This window comes from Lutzomyia longipalpis, chromosome 1 (assembly GCF_024334085.1).
Source record: "Lutzomyia longipalpis isolate SR_M1_2022 chromosome 1, ASM2433408v1".
In the NCBI taxonomy this organism is placed as follows: domain Eukaryota; kingdom Metazoa; phylum Arthropoda; class Insecta; order Diptera; family Psychodidae; genus Lutzomyia; species Lutzomyia longipalpis.
The window spans coordinates 35,037,963-35,061,469 of record NC_074707.1 but is presented as its reverse complement, the minus strand read 5'-3'; the positions used below and the strand labels follow the sequence as shown (position 1 = coordinate 35,061,469).

General features: G+C 34.4%; 3 protein-coding genes across 11 annotated transcripts in view; 1 reads left to right on the top strand and 2 right to left on the bottom strand.

Annotated features, from left to right (window-relative positions):
- Positions 1-18,466, bottom strand: part of LOC129786291 (calcium-activated potassium channel slowpoke) — a 51,762-nt gene extending 33,296 nt beyond the window's left edge. For 8 of the 9 annotated variants that reach the window (XM_055821197.1, XM_055821194.1, XM_055821201.1 and 5 more), the window contains exons 1-4: positions 14,929-18,416; positions 2,156-2,314; positions 1,796-2,059; positions 1,568-1,735 (exon numbers count right to left, since the gene is read on the bottom strand). In XM_055821197.1, coding sequence (XP_055677172.1) covers positions 1,568-1,735; positions 1,796-2,059; positions 2,156-2,314; positions 14,929-15,255 — 918 coding nt within the window. In that variant the 5' untranslated portion in view covers positions 15,256-18,416. Of the gene's footprint in view, positions 1-1,567; positions 1,736-1,795; positions 2,060-2,155; positions 2,315-14,928 lie in introns of all 9 variants that reach the window. The other variant, XM_055821195.1, reaches the window with a different exon arrangement.
- On the bottom strand, positions 7,741-9,908 carry LOC129786292 (juvenile hormone esterase-like). Its single transcript, XM_055821202.1, has 6 exons — positions 9,713-9,908; positions 9,399-9,647; positions 9,013-9,331; positions 8,855-8,946; positions 8,657-8,791; positions 7,741-8,600 (listed from the first exon to the last, which is right to left on the bottom strand). Exons 1-6 carry the CDS (start codon positions 9,884-9,886, stop codon positions 7,800-7,802), a joined length of 1,770 nt encoding a protein of 589 aa, XP_055677177.1. The 5' UTR covers positions 9,887-9,908; the 3' UTR covers positions 7,741-7,799.
- Positions 18,467-18,582: 116 nt separating the features above from the next.
- Positions 18,583-20,261, top strand: LOC129786290 (protoporphyrinogen oxidase). The gene is made up of 2 exons (XM_055821191.1): positions 18,583-18,673; positions 18,735-20,261. Exon 2 carries the CDS (start codon positions 18,762-18,764, stop codon positions 20,190-20,192), a length of 1,431 nt encoding a protein of 476 aa, XP_055677166.1. The 5' UTR covers positions 18,583-18,673; positions 18,735-18,761; the 3' UTR covers positions 20,193-20,261.
- Positions 20,262-23,507: the final 3,246 nt, after the last annotated feature.

Here is a 23,507-nt window from a genome sequence, read left to right as displayed (position 1 = left end):
CTTTCACAAATTGAGTGTAAAAGAAAAAAACAAACACATAGTGAATCATTCTTTGAGAATTTTCAATTGTTCATCTATTTATCTTTTAATTTTTCCATTAAAAAAACCTTTTTAATCTCCAACATGAAAAATATATTTATATGATATATACCTACGGAGATAATTTAAGATGTAGCGAATGGTTTTTAGATGAATTCTTCTTTAAAGTGAAAACATATTATTCACATGAAACATATTATATGTTTGCATATTTATTAATGAAAGCAAAAGATTAAAAAAAAAACAAAAGATTGTGATCTTTAACACACTGTCGAAGGCTTTTATCTCTGCATAAAAAATAAAGCTTAATCAAATGAATTTTAAAAGCATTTGTAGCATTTTAGGCTCTATAGAAAAATAAACTTTATAATGATTTTTACTGAAGAAATTCATTTTTTTTCAAAATTAATATTCCGATTTGTTTTTTCTGTCTTTTATTGATTTTTTTTTTGACTCATTGGATTGATTTTGTTTGACAGAACTTTAACATGGTGAGATATGCAGCAGCCAGCATACAACGTGCAATTTTATCTATAATTATGTATATTTTTCATAAATCATAATCTATATAAATTATGTACGAGTTAATTTGCATGCTTTAAGAAAAAATAACAATTAGAAAAATTAAATAAGAAAAAAACAGCTAGATAAATAAACTAATGATAGGAGGGGGGTAAAAATAATGAAAAAAAAATATAGCTAAAAGGCAAAGAAAAATGTGAACGAATGTAAAAGAAAAAAAGTTACTTGAGTTTTTGCTGTATTTTTTTTTTAAATTATGAAATTCATTTTCATGAAACTTATTCTCTTTATCACCACATTCACTCACACGTCGCATTATGTAACTTTCCTTAATTTTTTTTGTTCCTATTTTATTGAGTCCTGAATTTCCTTGAAAATTTTCTCTTGAATAACATTTTATTGGTGTTGGCAATATTGCAACAAAAAATATATTACATTGAAACAAAAAAAAAAGAAAATGAAATGTAAAATGAAGAAGAAAATAGTGATAGAATTGAATAATGAAAAAAAAAGTTTGCATTGCCCGTGAAGCTTTCACTTAAAATAATATATAATAAATTTTCAAGCACTTCCAATGAATTGTAAATCTCTTTTTGTGAGAGATCCTTTATATACTTATAGCTCAAGCAGGTATATATAGAAAGAAAAGGGAAATGAAATGCAAAATAGTCGAAGAATGAAGAATGTTTTTTGTCTTGCTTTCTTATTACAAAATAAGACTCTCCTACTCTTCATATATATTTTTTTTAATATATCCATTCTGATTTGATCACCTGAAGAATTTTCACATAATAAACATCTCAATTTGATGGGCTATCTTTGAAATGAAAAGGCAGCATTTATGTTTATATAAATGTTCCGCTTGGAGAAACACAAAATTTGCAATTATGAGAGACAAGAGATAGATAAGAAAAGGTGATAATATATTTTGATGTTTTGTTCTCTTATTTTTTTTAGCAAGGGTATATAGGCAAAAGAGAGAAAAAAAATAGATGATTTCACTCACCAAACCGACGAGGAGGAAGAACACAAGAAATGTTCGACCAAGGACTGTTTCGCAATAGACATCACCATACCCCACAGTTGACATTGTTACAATGAGAAAGTAGACACATGTCCAGTAGGAGAGTTGCTGAGGATTGTTGAATTCTAGGGGATCACCGGAATTTTCCAGCTAAATTGGAAAGAAATGAAAATTTAATAAAAATCATCTCAAAAAATTTTCTTTCATTACCAAATGGATTATTCCAGCAGCTGTTAACCACACAGAAATGAATATCGATACGAGTTGGGCTAATCGAATGGAACTAGATGTTTTGAGTATGTTGAGATATTGTAAAATATCCGGAACGGTCATAAGACGCAGCGCTCTGAGGAAACGCAGACCGATCCATGTACGATCTAAGTATATGGATACAAAGGACGGTGGTATTGTAAAGTAATCTACGAAACTATACATCTCCAGCATAAACCAAAGTTTATCCGATGCCGCTATGAACTGCAATGAAGAGATTAAATTGACATAACATAAAATCTGCCATTCTAACAGGAGCAACATAAACATAAAATATATAAAGTTAAACAATAGACTTACTCGTATAAAAAAGTAAACCATAAAAAATATGTTGAATGCCAAATCGATTTGTTGTGTAATGTTGTTACTCCATGTTTGGCATCTCTCCACTTCTTCGCTCGAAGCGTCGATAAAATAAATAATAAGAGATGCAATACTGAGGATAAACACAAGTACCACCTAGGAAAAAAAAACAAGAGAAAGATTTTATTTATTCCGTTGATTTTATTTGTTGGCACTTTATCACGTGCTCAAATATTAAATTCACATCATCTCCAATAAAAATTTTAATTTTTCCCGCATAAGATGACAGAAAAACACGTCCCTTTTTTGTTTGGCACCACTTCGTGAGGAAAATGCCAGAGTTTCAATAGCAGGGGGCATACAGCTGGGGGAAAACAAAACCCCAAAACTTCATACTAAACCGAATAACACAAATATTTAACGAATATCTTGCTTTGATTAGAACTTCATTATTCTGGGTTTTTTAATTTAATTTTAGTGTTTTCCAAAGACTAAAATTCTAATAACAATCATTGGATATCAATATACAAGGGGACTAGAATACGGAATCTAGAAATCTCTTGTATCTGGAAATCCAAAGTTTCTGAAGAAAGAATATTTTTTTAGAATAAGTAATTAAATTTTAATAAGAAATCCTAAATATTTTATAGAACCATAAGTATACAACTTAACCAGCTATTAGCCTGTTGACCGACATTTAAGGAGCAAAAATTTGCTCCTGTTATAAAATCCAAATGACTCAAAATGACTTTTATAGTGCCTTTTAATACCAAATCCAAGTGGAGGTTTGCTGAATTTTAAACACTTTCTGTGCGATTTTATTGACAGTTTTTTTTTTAGCAAATCTCTCAAATTTTTTATCGTTTGAACCAGCAAAAAACAACTTTAATGTTTACAATCAATTTTAAATTCATCACGTGGAAAGTCTTGATGGTAAAAAGTTTTTCAATTACTTTCCAACTACATACATAGATACTTAATCAACACAGTAAGAAAGGTTCACAGTTAATTAAATTCGTGTATTGATTTTTCATCAATTTCCTACCGTAAAAGGAATTTTAGGAAAAACATTGCTCATGGGTTTTTTTCGTGACTCATGTAAGACATTAATTACATCTCCTCTTGTATCTTAGCGATTTACTATAACTAAATGAAAAGAATAATGTTTGAAATTTCTCAAAGACTTGGAGGGAAATTGTTACTGAAAAAGGAAATCCAACTTTGGAGTTTTCAAGGAGAATTCTATAGAAATTAAATTTTAATTAAATCTTCTGGCCGTTTCATTGCTAAATTAGTTGAATTGAAGAACGACACGATGATAAAATAGAATAGAGGGAAGTGAAACTTGAACTAATTTAAGTTATATAAAATTTCATTCTCTTACAATTTTTCCCTCTTGGATTCACAGAAGGAAGAATTTTATGTAAGAGAGAATAACAAATTTTGTCGTCTTGGGCTCTTTCATTGTTTCTCTCATTTGACCCATCTTCTTTTTTTCTTATCCAACCAACATACATCCTATAGAATAGTTTCTTCCCCGTCTTTTAGCGTCAACCAGGCGCCTCCACTGGAAAGTTTCATTTAAACTCCAATAAAATAGATTTAACGTTGGTATACGGTGCGATAGAACCCTCAAACAAACCCAACTATAAGAGAACTTTACGGGGTAAATCAATAAATCTCCTTTTCTGGAATGCAACTACTACATCCTCTTTGCCAGGGATGATGTTGGAGGAGAGATAAAATGCAAAAAGGGATGTAGGAAGAGGAAATTTTTGGAATTGAATTGAAACAAGTTTTGGAATAATGTGTGGGAAAATGGATGGGAAAACTCATGTACTTAAATCATGTGCATGTATGTTTGCAATATATATAAGTAGAGTAAAATGTGTCGTAGACCTCTGCATTGAAAATCATTTTCCAACGCGCTTTGGTGCACAGGCACAGAGTGCTTTAACCTTTGCATCACCATGACCTGGATTCACATCAGAAATTCATATATTACTTTTGCACCACCACCCATTGGCACATGAGAAGCTCTTTCGGGAGCAAAATTCTCAAGCAATTAGTCTAGCTTAATAAACTGTCTACTGTCCACATTAATTAGCACTAAACAATGTTCCGGATTTTCTTCATCACTGTGACCCACCCCCTTCTCTTGTCACAATAGGAAGTTACATAAATGTACATAAACCAGAGTGGCAAATATGTGAGCCACGGTGGAAAGACCTAAATATCTAATTAACTAAAAAAGGATGTTTTATTCACAAAATTATCTCATATGCAACGGTGTATGTATGTTTTTGCCCCAAAAAAAAAACATAATTAAGCGAATTTTAAATCGTCCCGTTGACCGTGTTGCATTTCATATGCAGATGTTCACACCAAAATAGCCGAAAAAAATCTACTCAAATTTGTAATTAATTATTTTCAAGAGTGGATGCAGTTTTTAGAAAATCTCATTGAAGTTTAATTAGTTTTTTTATAGCACTAAAATTTGGAAATAATTTGAACTATATTTGTGAATTAGAAAATAATTAATTCACTCAGAGCTTATTTCTATTGAATTATTTATAGCTTTTCATTGAATTTATGCTTTTTTTAGCCTCTTGAATAGAGTCATTGTTCGCAATGTCATTCGCTTTTTATTCCATTGTGAAATTAATGTCTTGTAGAGAAGAAGAGTCAAAAGTTGTTGCCTTTAGTCTCGTAGGAGAACGAGTAGAATGGAACAATGAGGAAGAACTTCACAGTTGGGGGGAGCTTTTGGGCCTGCATATTTATTATTATTCAGATTGTATTGATTTGCACCCAAAAGCACCCTTTTTTCGGGTATATACTCCCTCACACACACAATGTGCACGTGGGGCGTGCGGGGGGGGATGAAAAGCCCGAGAATTGGGGTTGGTGATCGAAACGAGGAAAAATGTATAAATATAAATGCGTGGGTAGTATATAATCCATATACATATAATGTGGATATATAGATGGAAAATCGGAATCCGCCTTTTTTTCCTGAAAGCCTTGTTGATAGTGATGGAAAATCTACTCGGTCGATTTTCCTGTTCTTGACATTTCCTATCCTTCCCCCGAAAAAAATGTAACCACGATATGAGGAAAAATGATGAGAAAGTTCATATTTTGTGCGTTTATCTATATCCTGGATTTAAAGTTTTCTTATATTTTATTGAAAAAGTTTCGAAGCTTTAATAAAGCTCCCTAAATGGAGAATTTATGTATCAAGAACAACCAATTTGTAGAAGCAAAATTGTCAATTTAAGCATGAAAAGGTCAAAGAGCTTTCAATGAACTTTCATTAAAACCTTAATCGGAGATCTGTGAACAATTACTTAAATGCCAAAATAATCTCTTTTAGAGAGAAGAATCATTCACCTTTTGCTTTAAAAAAAAATCACAAACTTTAAACTATAGTTAAAGCTCACGGCTTTTATTAGATCTAGCGCTTTCCTGGGCTAATTGAAAGCCCTCCCCTATCGATTAGTTTCCACATAAATTATTTTAATATCCCATAGAGAATTTCTGGAATACATACATTTTATCCCTACAGTGAAGTACCTACTATCCCCCTCAAATCCATTCAATTAAAATTTTAATACAATGTGCGTCGTTAGGCATACCTTCTATAGGTATTAGGTAGTCCCAATATGCGATGAAAATGTTTAGTTTGGAAGTTTTGTCAATAACTTTCCCAACCCTTGGGCCTGTAGGTGAAGCTTTCATTTAGGGCATTATTGGAAAATTTATAGGGAAGGTGACGAATTTTTCCCAGGTGGCCAAATAACATTAACGAAGTGTAAATGCTACACTCATTCCCACGTTAGAGGGTGACGAGGGTATAGCTCTATGAATTATTTAATATGCTTTTTTCATAGAACTTTCATATACACGGCACCAAGGGAAGTTCCAAAAGGAAAATCAATAAAGTTGAGTCACATTAATTTTTCGATGAGCTTTTTCTCTCCCTTCACTTCCCTGCCTTAGAGGGAAAAAAAAACTCAAAATACTGAGTGAAAAAGATATATAACTCAAAAAAAAAAAATTAGATTGTCCATAATATTGATTTGCTGTATTGCATGTTTTCAGAATCCAATTAGTTATGAATTTCCATGGTGGTGGGTATATAAAATAAAAAATGAGGGAGATAAATTGTAAAGCTATTTGTTTAACATTCTAACACACAGTGTGTTTTGCCGCTATAACCCTTAATATTGGCTTCTGTCCAATATTTTATACCCAGCATTTTAGCCACGAAATTTTATTAAATTCTGGCAAACAAAAGGGTCTGTAAAAAACCATAACAAAATACAGGAAAAAATTGCCTAACCCACTAATAACTCTGAGGAAACGATTTTGATATAAATTTTCCCCCAAAATGCCTGATGAACAGATAAATAAATTCTTTATTGATTTTTTCTCTCTCTTCAAATTATTCCAATTAAGCTTTCGAGGGCTTTTTTTAAGCTCATCACAAATTCATGCTTTATATATAGAAAGACTGCCTAGCAGAATACTTCTTTCTAAATTAGATGTAAAAATGGCAATGGGAGAGAGCGATGTTTTGATGAACGCTTCATTTCACATTTGATGGAGCCGCCTGGTGATGCAAAGCTCTTCATGAATGAAATACCAAAGGCGACAATTCCACCCCCTCCCAACACACACACTCACACGTCTCAGTTTAATCAACTTCAAGGTTGAATTAAATTTTCAATTAAAGTGAAATGAGTGATGTCATAATTCATAGTGTGACATGCTGTGTATATAGCATGTACATATAAAAAGCTCCCCATCGTAGCATCTTAGTGGCGTCCTGATGGCACATTCGCTTGAAAGCAAAGTCGCGTACAAGGAATAATAAAAGGGTTATGGAAAGAGCATTATTTGTGTGAAAACATGCAGGTTATTATTCGATGAGAGTGTCTCCCACAATATTTTCTCTTCAATAAGAGGTTTTTCTTATATCACTTCGCTCAGATAAATGTCTATCATCGTTCCCGTGAGTGATTCTCTCAAGGTACGAGTTGGGTTTTACGAAGAGACATGGAGAAGGACGCGCAAAGACGCTTTGGACGCAGACACAGCACAATAAAGCTTTCTTGTCCTCCTTCACGCGGGAGAGTGTATAAATTTGTGCGCATGGCACGTACTTTGAACGAAAATTCTATTTAAGCTCCCTTTATACATTGTGTACATGTTTCCGATGGAAACTCCTTAAGTGTCACACAATTTTGACACAGTAATCCTAAACTTATTGCTAAATCATGTAAATTTCATTTAACAAACTCAAATATTTCATGAGGCAATTTGAAACTCGTGTACAGGATATCATTTAAAATTTAGCAACAAACTGCTAGGTCAAGTTTATGTTTAATTTCTTTAATTTATAGTCTCAACAAATTTACAAACTTCCAAGGAAAGTTTGATGAAGCTTTTTCCATTGAAAGTTGCATAAAAAATAAATTGGCAACGGAAGTTTCATTTTATTCTGGATTTTCGCAGCTGTGGAAAGAAGTGTTTAAATTAAAATTTTTCTTTAAATCTATCAGGAATGTAAAACACAATCATTTTGCAAACAATATATTCTCAGAAGCCTCTGATAATTATGATAAATCCAACATATTTAAGTATATTGTGCCTCAAGGCGATTCCACAGTGCCATTCGCTCTTGGAATGGATTGCTGTCGAATCTCAGCTGAGTATCAATATCAAGAAATTCCTGTGCACCACCCACTCGTTGCCAATTAACTTGAATGAGAGTATCCTGATTGGCAGTGGGATTTCCAAAGCGTGCAAAATTCGTCCAAAGCCTCACCATTCGTCGACGTGTCACAATCGCCTCATTTGTGGGCAGAAGTGGTGGAGGGATGCTAGTAACGGAGAAAAGGTAGAAAATATCATCTGCATGAACTGCACCTGGATAGGCAGTCAACAACATGAGCCTCTTCATCAAATTCAGACTCCCATCGAAGCTGAAGCGATAGTAGAAGACTGGCTGTGATTGACGGGATGCATGAAGACGGGCAGTTTGGTCAATGCCCGACACAAACATGAGGTCAGTTAAGTAGTGAGTCCATTGCTCACGAATATCATTATTGAGGGGTACACCTCCCCAATAGAAGTCAGCAAATTGGCGTGAAATTGATTGAGAAGCTGCACTTCCAGATTGAATGTTCCACCAGTAAGGTACCAACATGTGTGGATTGGCATTAATTGTGGGGAAAACACTCGCATCAAGGAGAAGTTCGCGAATCATTAGGAGACTCTCAGCACTCGTATAGCCAGTTATGTAGGGTACCTGAGTGAAGGATCCATCGCGCATTATGTCAATTGGAGCACGAGGAAGGAAAGCTTCTTCCCCAGTTGTTCCTGGAGGATCAACGCATGGAACATAGCGAATTGGGCGATTTGCCCGTGGAATAGGCTGGAATAAAAATCAACTATAAGCTTCACATGATGAACAAAGCATTTGAAACCTACTGCTTCCATCATTCCAGGTACTGCATCAACTAATTGCATTGGATCCAATGTTCGGAGAACATTTATCAATTGCTCACTTGTCTGAATGTTATTGAGTCCCAAATCTGTGGCAAGTTGGAAGGCAGCTTCGCGTGGCTTTAAAATCAATCGAAAGCTTTAAATTTAATTAACAACTATACCACAAACGATAAATCTTACATTTGGTTGAATTGCCCATGGATTTAAAGCCGATCCACTCTGAGATATGGCTTTGTGAAATAGCCCACGAGCACTTGGGGACAAGAGAAGATCTAGAATGGAGAACTTTATCTAATCACCTGGCAAAAAAAGATTGAAATTGCAATCTAATCACTCACAGTGAACAGCTGCGCCACCGGCGCTCTTCCCAAAGATTGTTACGTTGTCTGGATCACCACCAAAGTTGGCAATATTGTCACGAATCCATCGAAGAGCCATGACGGCATCTTTGAGGCCATAATTACCAGTTGCATGGTGATCCCCTGTGCTAAGGAAACCGAGGGCACCAAGACGATAATTGATTGTAACCATCACGACATTATCATCTACAATATGATCAGGTCCATATGTGAAGGAATCTCCATTTCCAAAGTCAAAGCCACCCCCATGAATCCACACCATTACAGCACGACGACCCACAAGATCTTGAGAATAAATCTTAAAGGGAATATGAGAGAAATGTTTAAAAAGGATCCTATTAGGATTTTCGTTCTGGGAGCCTTACATTGAGGAAGAGACAATCTTCACTTTCAATGCGATTAAGTCGTGAATTAGCAGGACAGCTGGCTCCATGCTCAGAGGCATCCCTTGTACCGGACCATCCAGGATGAGGACGAGGTGCCCTAAAGCGATTTTGACCAGTTGGTGGAGCTGCATAAGGAATTCCTTTAAAGCTGTAGTAGCTACAAAAGAGCCCACAAGATTCCGTAGTTCCTTGCAACCATCCCGTATTTGTATGAATTATCGGACGATCCTTTACAGAAGTATCCAAGTTTTATTTTTGAAGAAAATATACTAAAACGCATCTTTAGAACTCACATTCAGCGACACATCCTTTGTAAATGGTTTCCCTTCTGTGATGATTACAAAATTCACAGCAAAAACCACAAAAATCACCAATCTAAACATTTTTTCACAAAAGACTGAAAGATTTTCTTGACTTCTTGCACATTTATAGAGAACCAAGCAGACGGTATCGGAACATTCAGACATCTCGCGACGTCTTATCAGGTTGATATAAATCTGGGGGTATTTTGATATTAATTTAATGATGCCCATTCATCACATTCATTGACAAAAAAGCTGATTTGCTAAACCTCCGTTCAGGTGCAAAGAATTCTTAAAATTTCCATCTCAATTCTATTCATTATCTGGTTTTCTTCTTGATTGCAGGAATCACTTGAGAAATAATTCCAGAAAAATATTAATTTATACGTAAATCAAGTTCTAAAATCCTTAACGATTGAAAGAGCTTATAGGGAATGTCTCAATAAAAAGCTACAGGTACAAAAAAATTACCAATTAAATGAAAAGATGAAAAAGTCTGATTAAATGTTATAAATATAGAACATCTTAACCTTGCCTTTATACTACATCGAATATATTAAGACGTTTTTGCGTGATTATGAGAGTGTCTCGTCGTGAGAAAGTAAGGCAGACTATTTTTAAAGCTCTCCTCACAATTTGAAGTGCCCATGACCCTTATCTTTGCATTTAACGATGTTCCCTATTCATCAATCTTCTTGCGGAATTAAGAAACTTTGCAAGGCAATTTTGATGGGGAAAAATTCACACAATTTTGGATAATTTACCATATCCTTAATGCTGACTAATTTAGTATTTTATCCTGCGTGGAAATTTATATGTGAGCAAGGAGTTATGACTTTACCACACTTATATACACACTAATGATGTGACTTGTTAGCCTCCTCAATCAAGAACATTCTCTTCCATTTTCTTATATTAGTCATTCTGTCGAATATACCCCTGTGGGGTCTAACGCAAAATTCCCCACAGGGGAGTGGAAAAGGTCATTAATTGGCATCCATCCAAAGTAAAAAGGAGGGAGACAGAGAAGTAAGCTTGAGAGCCGTATAATTGTGGTATATGGTATATAAGCAAAAGAATATACAATGCTATATACATTTATAATTAATGACGACACAACAAAGTAAGAAACAACCGAGCCAAGAGATCCCCACAATCAGCTGGTAATGCTATAAATCTCTCATTTCTCCATTTTCCAACATCAAACTTCACATATATACAACACAACACACCCACATATTGTCTCCTTAACGATGTAAAACATGATTTTCCTATATTTTTTCCATCACTATGTGAAACGTCTGTCACACCGGAAAAGTTACAAGAAGAAATTTGGACTAATTGAAAGAAAGTATTCTTCGCTTATTCTTGCATTATACCTCCAACATATATCAAAGATGACATGAAAAATTTGCCAATATGTGTCCCAAATAAATTACCCATACAGATGGGAAGCTCTCCAAGCTCTTGACAAGGTAAATTAATGTTTCCTAATAATGACTTCTTGAGTACAAAGATGGTGTGGACCCATAAATCAGAGTGACAATAAATAATAACCAATAATAGCTTGAAAAAATCTTGTTAAATATTTTTAGTTTTTTGGTAAACTTAATGTTAACTTTTTCATCGCGCTATCTACTTTATTAATATTTTCCCCTACAATTCCCCGCGGCAATTTGGCACAATTCTCTTCTTTGGCACAAACATACCCAGACGAGCAATAAAAATGGATATTTTAATATTGGAAGATTGAAGAGGGAAATGTGAAAAATTCTCACAAATTCCTACGCGAATTTATTCTCTTTTTTTTCAACACTGCGGGGTATCCCTGCTAAAGGGTAGTACATACTCTAATGCTGCGTGAGCAATGGAGGAGTTTTTCTATAAATATGCTATGATGCTGTTTCAAATAAAAGACGAATTTTTTAACGAACAAATTAAACAATGGCTTCTAAATGTCAATTAAAGCTATTTCTTTAATTTAAAATCCATTACTCGCATGTTCACGTACGAATAAATTTCAACAAAGGAACGTGAAAAAGCTCTAATAAAAAACCCTCTGGGGTGCTTTCCATCAGTTTCCACAAATAAAATCCAACATTTAATGGAAATTTTTGTGCACACCTTCACGCCTTTCTATTTAGCCGCATCAATTAGGACACACCCTGATCCTTTTTTTTATTAAATTATCGCGTCAATTGAGACATAAAAGCATCCACGAATAGTGAGAATAATTTAATTGAAAATGGCACACAACACCACAACAAAATAGACGTTACAAATAGTTAATTTAATCTTTGAGGAAATATTTCCACATAATGGAGGATATGTAGCATGAAAATATCACAAATGGCGAAAATGATGACGATCGCACATGATGTGTGATCACTGCTTGTGCAAATTTCATTGCGATCGTCATCATCATCTGTGTATAATCTCGTACACAGAATCTCCGTCTCTGTCGCACTAATTTTATTATCTCCATCGATTTTACTTTTGAAACATCTAAAAATACAATGCACCACAAAATGCGTACATATATTTTGGTGTGTGTTCTAAAATTAAAATTAAAACGGACAAGAAATGTCTCAAAACTTTTCCTTCACACATCTCAAAGCCACACAACGACAAATTAAACTTACTTATTTCATGCAAAACTAATACTGAATAAATTTTATTAATTTCATTTTTTAATTTTCAAAGTTATCTTTTAAAAGTTTTCTCTGCCTGATGGTTTTACTGAATTTTTTTTCAACTCTTTCTCCTCCTTAATTTTTATTATAAGAAGAAAATAAAGAAATCAGGATGATGTATTGTCCTCTTTTACTTTTATATGTACGGTTTTAAGTTACATAATAAAATAATGATCGTCACATTTTTATATAGTGCGTTAAAATTACGTCACTCCTTGGGAACTTCTTTGGCAAAATATCTTTGAAAATTTCGTGAAAATTCTTCAAGTCACTTTGCCACCAATTCATAAAGAGATTCGCAGTGGTGTGTTGTACATAGCAATTATTTTTAGATTAACATTCAAATAAATAAAATTGGGATTTATATCAGCCTTTCAGCATCTTTTAATCTCTGTATATACGTTCAAAGTTATAGGCGTTGTTGAATTTGTTTTGCTTCGACTATTAAAATGGATTTAAAATAAAATCCTTTTTACAAATAAATATTACAAAATTTAATTTAAGAGGGGGATTAAACGTCAATTTGTTGGTACAAATATTAAATGTCAATCATCATAATAAAATGTTTTATTTCTTTAAAAATATTATAAAATTTTTGTTGTTTGCAGTTTTTCTAGACAATTCATTAAAATTTATGAATGGTGAAAATTCAAAAGTAGAGAAAATGTACAACATATTTTTAATTCCCTTACCCCTATTTTAACCTTCGTTGAAAACATTAACGAAAACGAACCACAATGCTTCCTTATGTATATACATATTTTCCTACTGCACGACAGTGCACGTGAAGTTTTTGAAGAAAATAGGTCAAATTTAATAGCCAACAATGAGAGCGATCGAAGTTTTAATACTTTCCCATAAATTTTCCCCACAAATGTCCTCTCTCTCTCTCGCATCGTCTCTTAAGCCAATTTTCTCAAGCGCATTCTCAAAAACTACGCCATTCGCACATATAAGAGGTATTTGGAAGATAAATTTTTGCAATCCATCATCAAAAGCTTGTGATAGAAAATACATACAGAGAGCGATGGATGGAGGAAAATCCATTCATTCAAGTGATTGCTTGAGTGGGTTTAAATCTCAACGATATAAAATCAAAAGCATCAAAAGTGAAAATTAAATGGATTCTCAATAAACAATTGTGTACCTACAGTTTGCATGGAAAATAAAAAACAACTTATATTTTATTTTATGATTATCTCGTATTTTTGAATCTTCCAGAGATTCTACAGATTAGTTTATAGTTTCTTCCTTGGAATCTTCTTTTATTTGAAAGTTAATGCAATTGATTAAATCTCAATTTTATGTCTGCTTGCGGGTTTTAAGCTCTATAAGTTTACAAACAAGTTCATCAAGATTTGTTAGAGTTCTTCAAAAAACATCACTAAAGATGATTCTTTTAAATTAGTCGGTGTTCCACTTTGTGGTTTACATCAAGTATTCCCAAAGCATCGAAGAAATAAATGTAAGACTTCTCTTCAAAGTGTAGTCCACAGTTTAATTTTAATACAAAATTTAAGAAATTCATCAATATTAAAAATTTCTGAGAAGACTTTGAAAAAAATATTAAAAAATGATTTCAAAGCTTTCAGAGCAACTTGCATTTGGGGCTAAAGCTCGTTATTATGTTTTATAATAAACTTGAACCAACTGATCTTCAATCAACTCGCTAAAAACCCTCGGAGTAAAATTTTATATGCTCCCATTCTGCTATAGGGAAAAGCTCTAAATCTCCTCAATCAAAATATATACACAAAGAGGAAGCAAAAGTAAACATCAGTGGAAAATGATGTACAACAGAGAAGTATATTTACGCTGAAATATTCTCAGTTGATCTGTTTGTATTCCATTTTAATGATGAGTTTCTTGTGGTTCCTTTTAGCAGTAAACAAATACGGTCAAACCATTAAGACTTTGTCAAATTCCAAATTGATCTGTTAAACCAAATAGAATTTTTAGCTCCTACACATTGCTTTTAGTACAAAATTTAATACCAAATTCTGCGTTCCTTATCACGTTTCTTTTTACGTAAATCAGTAAATAAAAAATGTAACGTGCGAATGGACATTGGAAAAACTAACGCGCATGAGGAGGACATGTAAATGAGACTTTTTCTTATGAATAATAAATTTATTGTTGCTCCTTTCCTCTAATTACCATTAAGCGGAGCATAGTAGTTACTGCTAGGATATATAACGTGGAGGAAAAATGAGAAAGAAATTGTGTTCGTTTGGATATATCCATCGGCAATTGTATTGAATTATTCAGTTAAGTGGAGTCATAAAAACATCATCGGCAGTGTAAAATTATCTCGCGTGAATTTTCTTCATTGAATTTTCTATTGTGTAAACAAAATCCTCGCACGTGGTGGAAGATTTTTCAATATATAATGCGGAAAATATACAAAAATTGGAGAGTGATGTGTGTAAATATTTGGCACGAGGAAAAAGGGAAAACAATGCGTGGAAAATAACATTGATGATGAAGGGGTAAAATGTGTAATTTGAAACTCACCAAGATTCGTCCAGTTGTTGTTTGTCCAGAAATGAGTTCACCAGCCCAGTCCTTTGCTTCTGTCATAAAAGTCCCCTCAAACTCCTGCTTCCCTTGCCGGGAGGCCTTCTGCTCCTTCTGCTTGGGATCATTGGGTCCCAATTCGGGTTCCTTGCGGCAGCATATGAAGGCACATGCCCGCCAAAGGAGTACAATGAATAAGCCAGCGAAGAATGTGAAGATGCTGGAGAGCAGGAAGCACCACCACTTGCGCACCTGAAGGCAGTCATCGATGGTTGGTGGCTCAGTTGTTGCTTCAACTCCAAGTTTCTCGTCACAAGCCGACATCCCCTGCTTTTGATGATTGACACTGATGTCGTGGATGATGACTCATGTGCACTATTGTCTCTCGTTTGATTCCCACACATTGAACATCATCAGTTGTTCACGCAATTGTCGCACACATCACTACACACTTTTTTTAGCTGTTGCTCTCTCGAAGACGACAAACTTTCCACCACCTCCTCTCTCTTATTTTTTTTTTTGCTTCCTAAAGCAAGCTTGAGGCGCTTCAATTTCTTCCTTCTGGGTCCAGCATGTGGATACCCCAAAAGTGTCTACAATAATGTCCTCCTCCTTTTGCTTCTTCTTTTTTTTTTCTTTTTATTACTGCAGCTAATCACTGTCTCAGAATCTCCTATCAGACACTCCTTTTATTATTCTATTTCCACACGCGAGAGGATTCGCTCGTTATTTTCTTAAGAAGTCTCTCTATGCTAAATTTTGTGCTTTACAAAAGAAAACATTCACATCAAATTACAACTAACAAGCATTTTCGATTGAAAAATTGAACACTTTTTGATTATGTTGAAAACTACGAAGCATTATCATTTGTTAATTAATTTTTTTCCTTATTATTTAAAAATATGAAAAAAAAATGATTTTCACACACACTCCCTTTTAGTGAGAATATTGCAGGCTCTGTGCCACACTAAATGAGAAAAAATAAATTTCTTTCTCAGTGCTGAATTTAAATGAGGAATTTGTGTTGTGGTATGAAGAACTGTGCCCCCGTCTTACTTTTTTGCGCGCGACAAAAATGTATTCAAATGTGTTACTTATTCACATTTATCGCGCACGCACAATAATAACTTTGGGGGGCTCAGCAAGAATGAGAAAAAAATCCAACATTTTCACTTGGAATAAATATTTCTCAAGGAAGGAAGAAATTTATCAGGCAATCGATATTTTTTTTAGGAACTTCCTCATCGTCTTTTGACCCATAAAAAATCATGCTACACACACCACACCGCCGAAAATCGTTCATTGAAACTTTCACATAGCATAGTGAAAATCAATATGGTTCATAGAATATTCATGCTGGGTATAGCATAGGGGGGGCTGAATGGGGTTGAAACGAAAACTTTGCAGTGCACTTTGTCAATAAACTTGTGGCGAATCTCCCATAAAAGAAGTTACATATTTTAAAACAATAGAGAAACTCCCCTATAGAAGCTACAATAGAAGTTTGACTCAATTTAGCATTTATCAAAAGCACAGAAGGAGCAAGATTGAAGAAAGTTGCAGTTCTGCTAGTGAAGCTGCATTAATTAGTTTAATCACAATGCACCGATTAAACTACAATGAACTCTGCTTGTGAAGTTTTAAATTTTAGAGATCATAAAGTTTAGAATTTGAGGAAATTTCAATTTAAATGAAAACCGACAAGTACAACTTGGGCACAGGAGGGTTAGAAAACGTTGTTGGCTCAAACTAGGGGTTGAATTGATGAATTTTCATTACTGTGGGTTGAAACTTTTACGACTTTTCGCTCTGACTAAAGACTTTTGTAAAAAAAAAATAATTTAGAATTTAATTTTTTTTTAATTAAATCTAAATGGAATTCTTATGGAACTTTATTCATTTTTAAAATATTCTTTTTATGAAGCTTCTTCATATACCTAATTAGTTAGAAAATTTTTCTTCTAATGCCTATACCATAGAAAATTCTTATATAGAAAACTTTTCTTTGCGTGAAAATGAATTGATTTTATATCACAAGATTATATATAAATCAAGATTTTGGAAGCCATACGAAGTAAATATATATTTTTGGAGTTAATTTATTACAAACTTTTCTTGGTATGTAATTAATATCCTTGGCATTTAGGATTACTTTTTTTGGAACAAAAAGCATATTATGTAATTAACTTTCTCATTTCTTTTTGGAGCAATTCATTTCGATGGAAAATCATGAATCACCTTAATTTTCTTTCTATAAGTTTCAGAAGTTTTATGAGGGGCTGAATTTTTATTAAAAAAGGGGTTGAAAGCTCTAAAAGCTTATTGAAAGATAACTGATTAGCGGATCAAGTAATTTAAAGAAGAAAAAAAAACTTTTATTGCAATAAAAAATCGAATTTACGATAAGAACATAAAAGGATCTTAAAATCGATTATGATAAAATTCTCATAAAAAGACAAACAGATAAAGATAAGAAAAAGATCTTTCTTCGCTGAATAAAATCTCAAACAAGATTCCGCTCATCTAATTCAAATAGAACACGAGATAAGGGTAATTAAATTCCTCTTGGATGACGAAATAAGGAGAAGCTGCATAATGCAATTTAATGTAATTACATAGAACGCATAACACTGACAATGTGGAGCAAGATGTGGGGTAACAAACTGCTTTAACCCCAACATTGTGGTGGGTGGAGGGTTTAGCACTCTTGGCTTGACTGTTAAAATGGGGGAACAGCTTGGAGAGCATATTTTATGAAAATATGCACAGGAGAGCAATTCTACATAAAAAAAATCCTTATCACTCGAATCGTATCCATATTTTCCTTTGTTATTCCGTTATTCCTCACATGAGCACGATAAACCCCTCTTTTCGTATAATTAGCACTGAGTTGCGTATTTGGGGGTAAAATTTTCCCCAAAAGATTTTTTTCCGACAGATTTTTCTTCAGATTTTCTTTTTAGAAAGAAAACTTCGAACACTTTTTGATAAATATTGAAGAAGAAATAGCAATCGTTTTGTTCTGCTTAAAAATTTTCCAGGGCTCTGAGGTTTTTCTCGGCACTTTTTACAGCGGAAAAATGGTGAGAAAATCTGGGTTTTCCCACGGGGATGGGGGTGAAAGAAAAATGGGGCGAGTAGAAAAGCAAGAAAATCCTAAGCTTTTCCGGGTTTTTCCTCAGATTTGAGCTTCCTGAAAGTCCTCAAAGCTTCAGAACTTTATTAATTTTAGGAACTTGATGAACTTTTTCCACTTTTTTTCCCTTTTCAGCCCACAAGCTTTCCTGGGGGCGCTTTCGCGGGAAAAATCACAAATTCCTCACAAAGGAACAGCACTGAGAACATTTTTCACAAATTGAGCGCACCCACAATCCCCAAAAAGCACAAAAATCCAATTTGCTGGTGAAACAAAAGCTTTTTCACAGGAAAAAGAAAAAGTTTTTCAGGAGGAAAGCACACGAACCTTCTGCAAGCGAGTTGGACACAGTTCTGAAAAGTCGATTTTCCTGAGAGTGGCACACAAGAGGAAAATTGGGAGCACTGGGGAATCAATAAGAAATTGGACTGCGTTTTGCGACGGCGCCAAAAAAGGGGGGCCAACGGTTGCCGTTTACAAAATTAACGACAAATTCGACTTTCGACACCGAACATAACCTCAATTTTCTTGTAATCAAAATAAAAAGAAAACACACAGTCATGTCGAAAAATAATCATTAATTAGGGAATTAACTGATTAAATAAGGTAAATACCGATGGAAATACTCACCAAGGTATTAAATTATCTAAATAAATATTTATTTTAGGAAATCAAACAAATAGAGTGCTCAAAAATGCCGAGTATTCTTGGTGGTGGTCTTTCCGGGCTCTCTGCAGCTTTCTATTTGCTCCAGAAGGGTGTTTCCGGGAGGCAAATTCAGCTCTTTGAAGCTTCAGCACGGTATGGAGGATGGATTAAATCAGTGCAGCAGAAAGGTGGTGAATTTATCTTTGAATGTGGGCCACGAACAATCCGTCCTGTTGGGGAGAGTGGTAGAAATACCCTCGCACTGCTGGAGGCTCTCAAACTCGAGCAGGAGATTGTGCCTATTCTGAAGAGCTCACCAGCTGCCAGAAGACGAATGATCTATGTGAATGGTCAGCTGCATGTTCTTCCCTCTAGTCTGATGGGCGCTCTCAAGAAACAATCCCCATTCTCACGTCCTCTTGTCGCTGCCCTCTTTCACGATATCCGTACCGGCAAATCCTCTGAACTTCTTGAAGATGAATCAATGTATAGCTTTGTGCATCGGAGGTTTGGCCAGGAGATTGCTGATTATGCAATAAGTCCCATGATATGTGGAATTTGTGCTGGGAATGCTAAAGAAATATCCGTAAAGTTTCTCATGAAGGATTTATTTGCAAAGGAGCAGCAGTATGGAGGTGTTGTGCGAGGAATGCTGGGCAGTGCTCTTAGCTCAAAGAATAAGAAAACCAACCAGGATGCATCGAAGCTGGCTCAAAGAGCAAAAACAGAGAAATGGTCAATTTATAGCCTCAAAGGAGGCCTGGAAACTCTTCCAAAAACCCTTTTCCAACATCTCAACGAGAACTATGTTAAGATAACTCCCAATTCTGAATGTATCAGCATGAATTTTGGCAAGAATGGGGTTGATTTACAATTCAGAGACAGCACAGAAGCTACAGAATCCGTTGTAGCTGCCTTACCGAGCTACAAACTCTCTGAAATTGTAAAGCAACAGCATCCAATGCTCAGTGAAATGCTCTCTGGGATCCCCTATGTGGATGTTGGAGTTGTTAATGTTCAATATTCCTCTCCTGACGTTCTCAAGGAGCAAGGATTTGGCTTCTTGGCAGCTCCTTTGGAAAAAATTCCCATTTTGGGAGTAATTTTCGACAGTTGCTGCTTTGATACGAAGCCCAACACGGTGCTAACGGTCATGATGGGAGGTCACTGGTTTAGGGAATACTTTGGAGAATCCCCCAAAGAAGGAGATCTCCTGGCTACGGCACAAAAGTACCTAAAAGAGATTTTAAAAATCCAAGAAAGTCCCACTGAATCCCGCGTAAATATCCTCCGGAAGTGCATTCCTCAATACATTGTGGGGCATCATGCTCGTGTAGAGGGAATTAGGAAGTACATTGTGGACAAGAAGCTTCCTCTGTCTCTCTGTGGAGCTGCATACGATGGTGTTGGGATAAATGATGTAATCCTCTCGGCAAGATCAGCTGTGGATGCTTTAAAAGCTAACGGTATTTACTAAAAATTTATCATTATTTTACACGAATTTTTAATAATTAAAATAAAGCAAGAAAAGACAGTTTACGTAAAATTTTCTTTGTTTTCCTACGTTACAAATTATTGGTCAGAAAAATCTACAATTGAAAAAATATTTTCTGACAAATTTTCAGAGCACAATGACCATTTTGAAAACGAAGAAACAATTATTAATATTAAAAAGAAAAACAATGGTGTTAATTAATTTATCGTTGGTAAGGAATTCCTGCCATTCTCTTTAAAAATATCTCTGTGTTTTGCTATTTCTCCAGGTGATTGCTCGCAAAAATTAATGGTTATTTAATTGAGAGTAATACCATTTAGTACCTATAATATTATAAAACATTCATATCCATTCAATGCACTTGAAAAAAAAATTTAAAGACCTCTTTTAAGAATTAAATTCATTAATTATTATTCTTCCTTTTTGACGGGAGTTTTTTTTTTCAGTTCATAAACTCTTTGGCTATTAAAGTTTGAAAGTAATTTTTATGAAGAGCACAGCAGGAGTAGCTAAACATTTGAAAGCTTCCTCTTCTAAAATATTTGTAGAAAAAATTTAAGACCTTTAAGATGTTTTTTTTTTATTAAAACAGAGTTTAATCTTATTTTGCCTTTTAAATTAAGAAACTTTAAGCCCTTGAAAGAAAACTATTCAAAGAAATGCTTTTTAATTAGCCCACTTTTCCCTCTGCTCCCGTATATCAATCGAAAGTGTAAAATTACACACATTCTAAATTGAAAGTGACAAAAAAGTGAGACAATGAGCAAACAGTAGAAATAGTTTTTCCTCTCAATTTGTCATACAAATTATCTCAAGAAATAATCAAAAAAGATCACAATCTTCAGAGTAATTGTCTGTGAGAAGAAAAAACGGCACAATCATGCCCTTTATTTTCCTTTCCTCGCGCAGACAAATAATCTCTCATCTGTGTGGCATTCCATCGTAGTTCGACAGTCAATAAGAAGATGGATTATATGGTAATTCCGCCGTTGTGTGCATTGTAAGACAGCATTTTACCGAAGTAAAGTGATCGATAAAACCAATCATTTGGCGCACTCATCTTGTATTATATTACTCCAAACTCTATTAACGAGTTCATTTTCCATCCCACCCGGCAATTTTACATCTCTCCCGCAAAGAAGTATATTCTTCTCCATGTTACTTTATTCCCACACACAGCTGAAAAAAAAATCCACATCTCTAAAACAACTCAATTTGCCAGACATTTCGTTAGCTTTGGTAGTGAAGGTGTGCAAACACGGTAATTTCGTGTGCACGAAGAATGTGAAAAGTGAAATGAACTCCCATTGCTTATTAATTCTTAATTATTCCGCGTTATTCACTCAACAGGGCGGCCACACGATGCCATTCGCTTTGGTTGTACTATCAGAAAGAATGGCTCAAGCCCTGCGTTTATAATTTATGTGTGCACAGTCATGTTTATAAATAAAAAAGCTGCCTATAGTAAAAAAAAAAGCAGTCTAAAAGAAAATTAAACTTTTATCTTACAAGCTTGTGCAAGAAAATATCATAACAAAATTTGTTATTTTATCTGCTCAGCTTCTTTGCTTTAATTTGTAATTAAAATTATGGTAAAATAGATAAGAAAATAATCGTTTTTTTTTTTTCAAATGAGTAATTTTTATGCTAAAGGAGTTTATCCGTTTTTCATAAAGAAATCATATTAATCGAGTAAACAATCAGGACACACTTGATCTTGCGGAAATAAAAAAGTATTAAGAAATCGTCAATGAAACTTTTTATTTTCTACTGGGATCAGCTAGGAAAAACCGGAATAATTTTCCCAAAATGCAAAGAATGACGTCACTATTGGGTTCAGGTTTTTATCAACGCATGTTGCGTTCATTTTAATCATTTTGATGCTTCATAAATGAATTTTGAAAAGTTCATTTAATGCTTTAGGCAGAGAAAAGAATAAGAAAAAACAACGATGACGTCATTGTTAATATTTTTGAATAAATCTGTTGGCATTTCCTTGGTGTCATGGTGATTTCTTATTCTTTAAAATTAAAATTGTTTCCTCGAATAAGTTTTTCACCCATTTAAGCTTGAATAGGCTCCTTTTAACATTAAAAATATAATAAATTTTAAATCCAAAATATAACACCATGAAGAAAAATCAATTCCAAAAGAATGCAAATGATTAATTCTGCGCCTATTTTTCCGCACATGCCTATAATCTTTATTATTTCCTCCATTTCATCCAATCTAATGCATTTAAAAATCATTCAAAATCTTGCATTTCCCTTTCTGGTATGCTTACTTTCTGCCATCGGCGGAGTGCAACATGCCAAGAGTGTTTGGTGAAAGAGTGCTTGAGAATTAATTGTTGTCTCTTGCCACGGTGATTGATGGACTCTAATAGCGTCTTTTATGCAATTAACAATCACCTGAGCCCTCACTCGGAATGTGTAGACTGCTTAGTGGAGGTACAACCTCTTTTTTGTGTGAGAATTCTCGCGGACACTCCCCAAGATTAAACTTTTAAAAGCTCGCCCAATTTTTTCGCTGCAAAGAAAGGGCGTAAAAGAGATTTTTTGGGTGAAATATTGAACTCCGCATTGGGCCAAGAGGTCTTGACGCCTTTCATTTTCACGCAGCATCGCGTGAGTTTATCTTCGGTAAATGATCGATTAATATGTGCAATTAATGGCTTAAAGACTCCATTTGCAATGGATAATTAGTTTGGACATGCGTGTAATTCTGTCTTCAGTCAATTTTAATACGTCTTAATGATTTTTAGGCAAAATCTTTTGAAGATTTATGAGTTCTTTACATAAATTTTAGTTTAGAGGAATGTTAATTTCAAGCGCATAACTCTGCATAATTAAATAAAATTCCCCTTGAAAGGAGGAAATCATTAAGGATTTGCGCAATTCATTCATTAGAAAATTTAATTAAATAGCATTGCATTTAATTCGTCATTGTCTCTCTTTTTCTTCGGGCCGCGTGTCGAAGAAGATATTGTGATTGAAAATGCAATTATTACGTGCAAAAAGGTGTCACAGTGATGGGAGGTAAACGGAAATTTCTCAAGACACTTCAGAGAGACGGAGAATGCTTATCGCCTTTGGGGAAATTTCCTCTTTGGCGACATGACCCAATTGCGGTAGTTTCCGGCTTGAGGAAAATTTTGCACGGTTCCTCTTTTTTTTATTCCTACATTAACTATACATATATGTATTGATTTTCCTCTCTTCGCTTTATGCTCAATGTTGGGCCATCAGTGAGGATGGAGTATGTTGTTGTGGAGGACGCGGATATGCAACAAAGTTA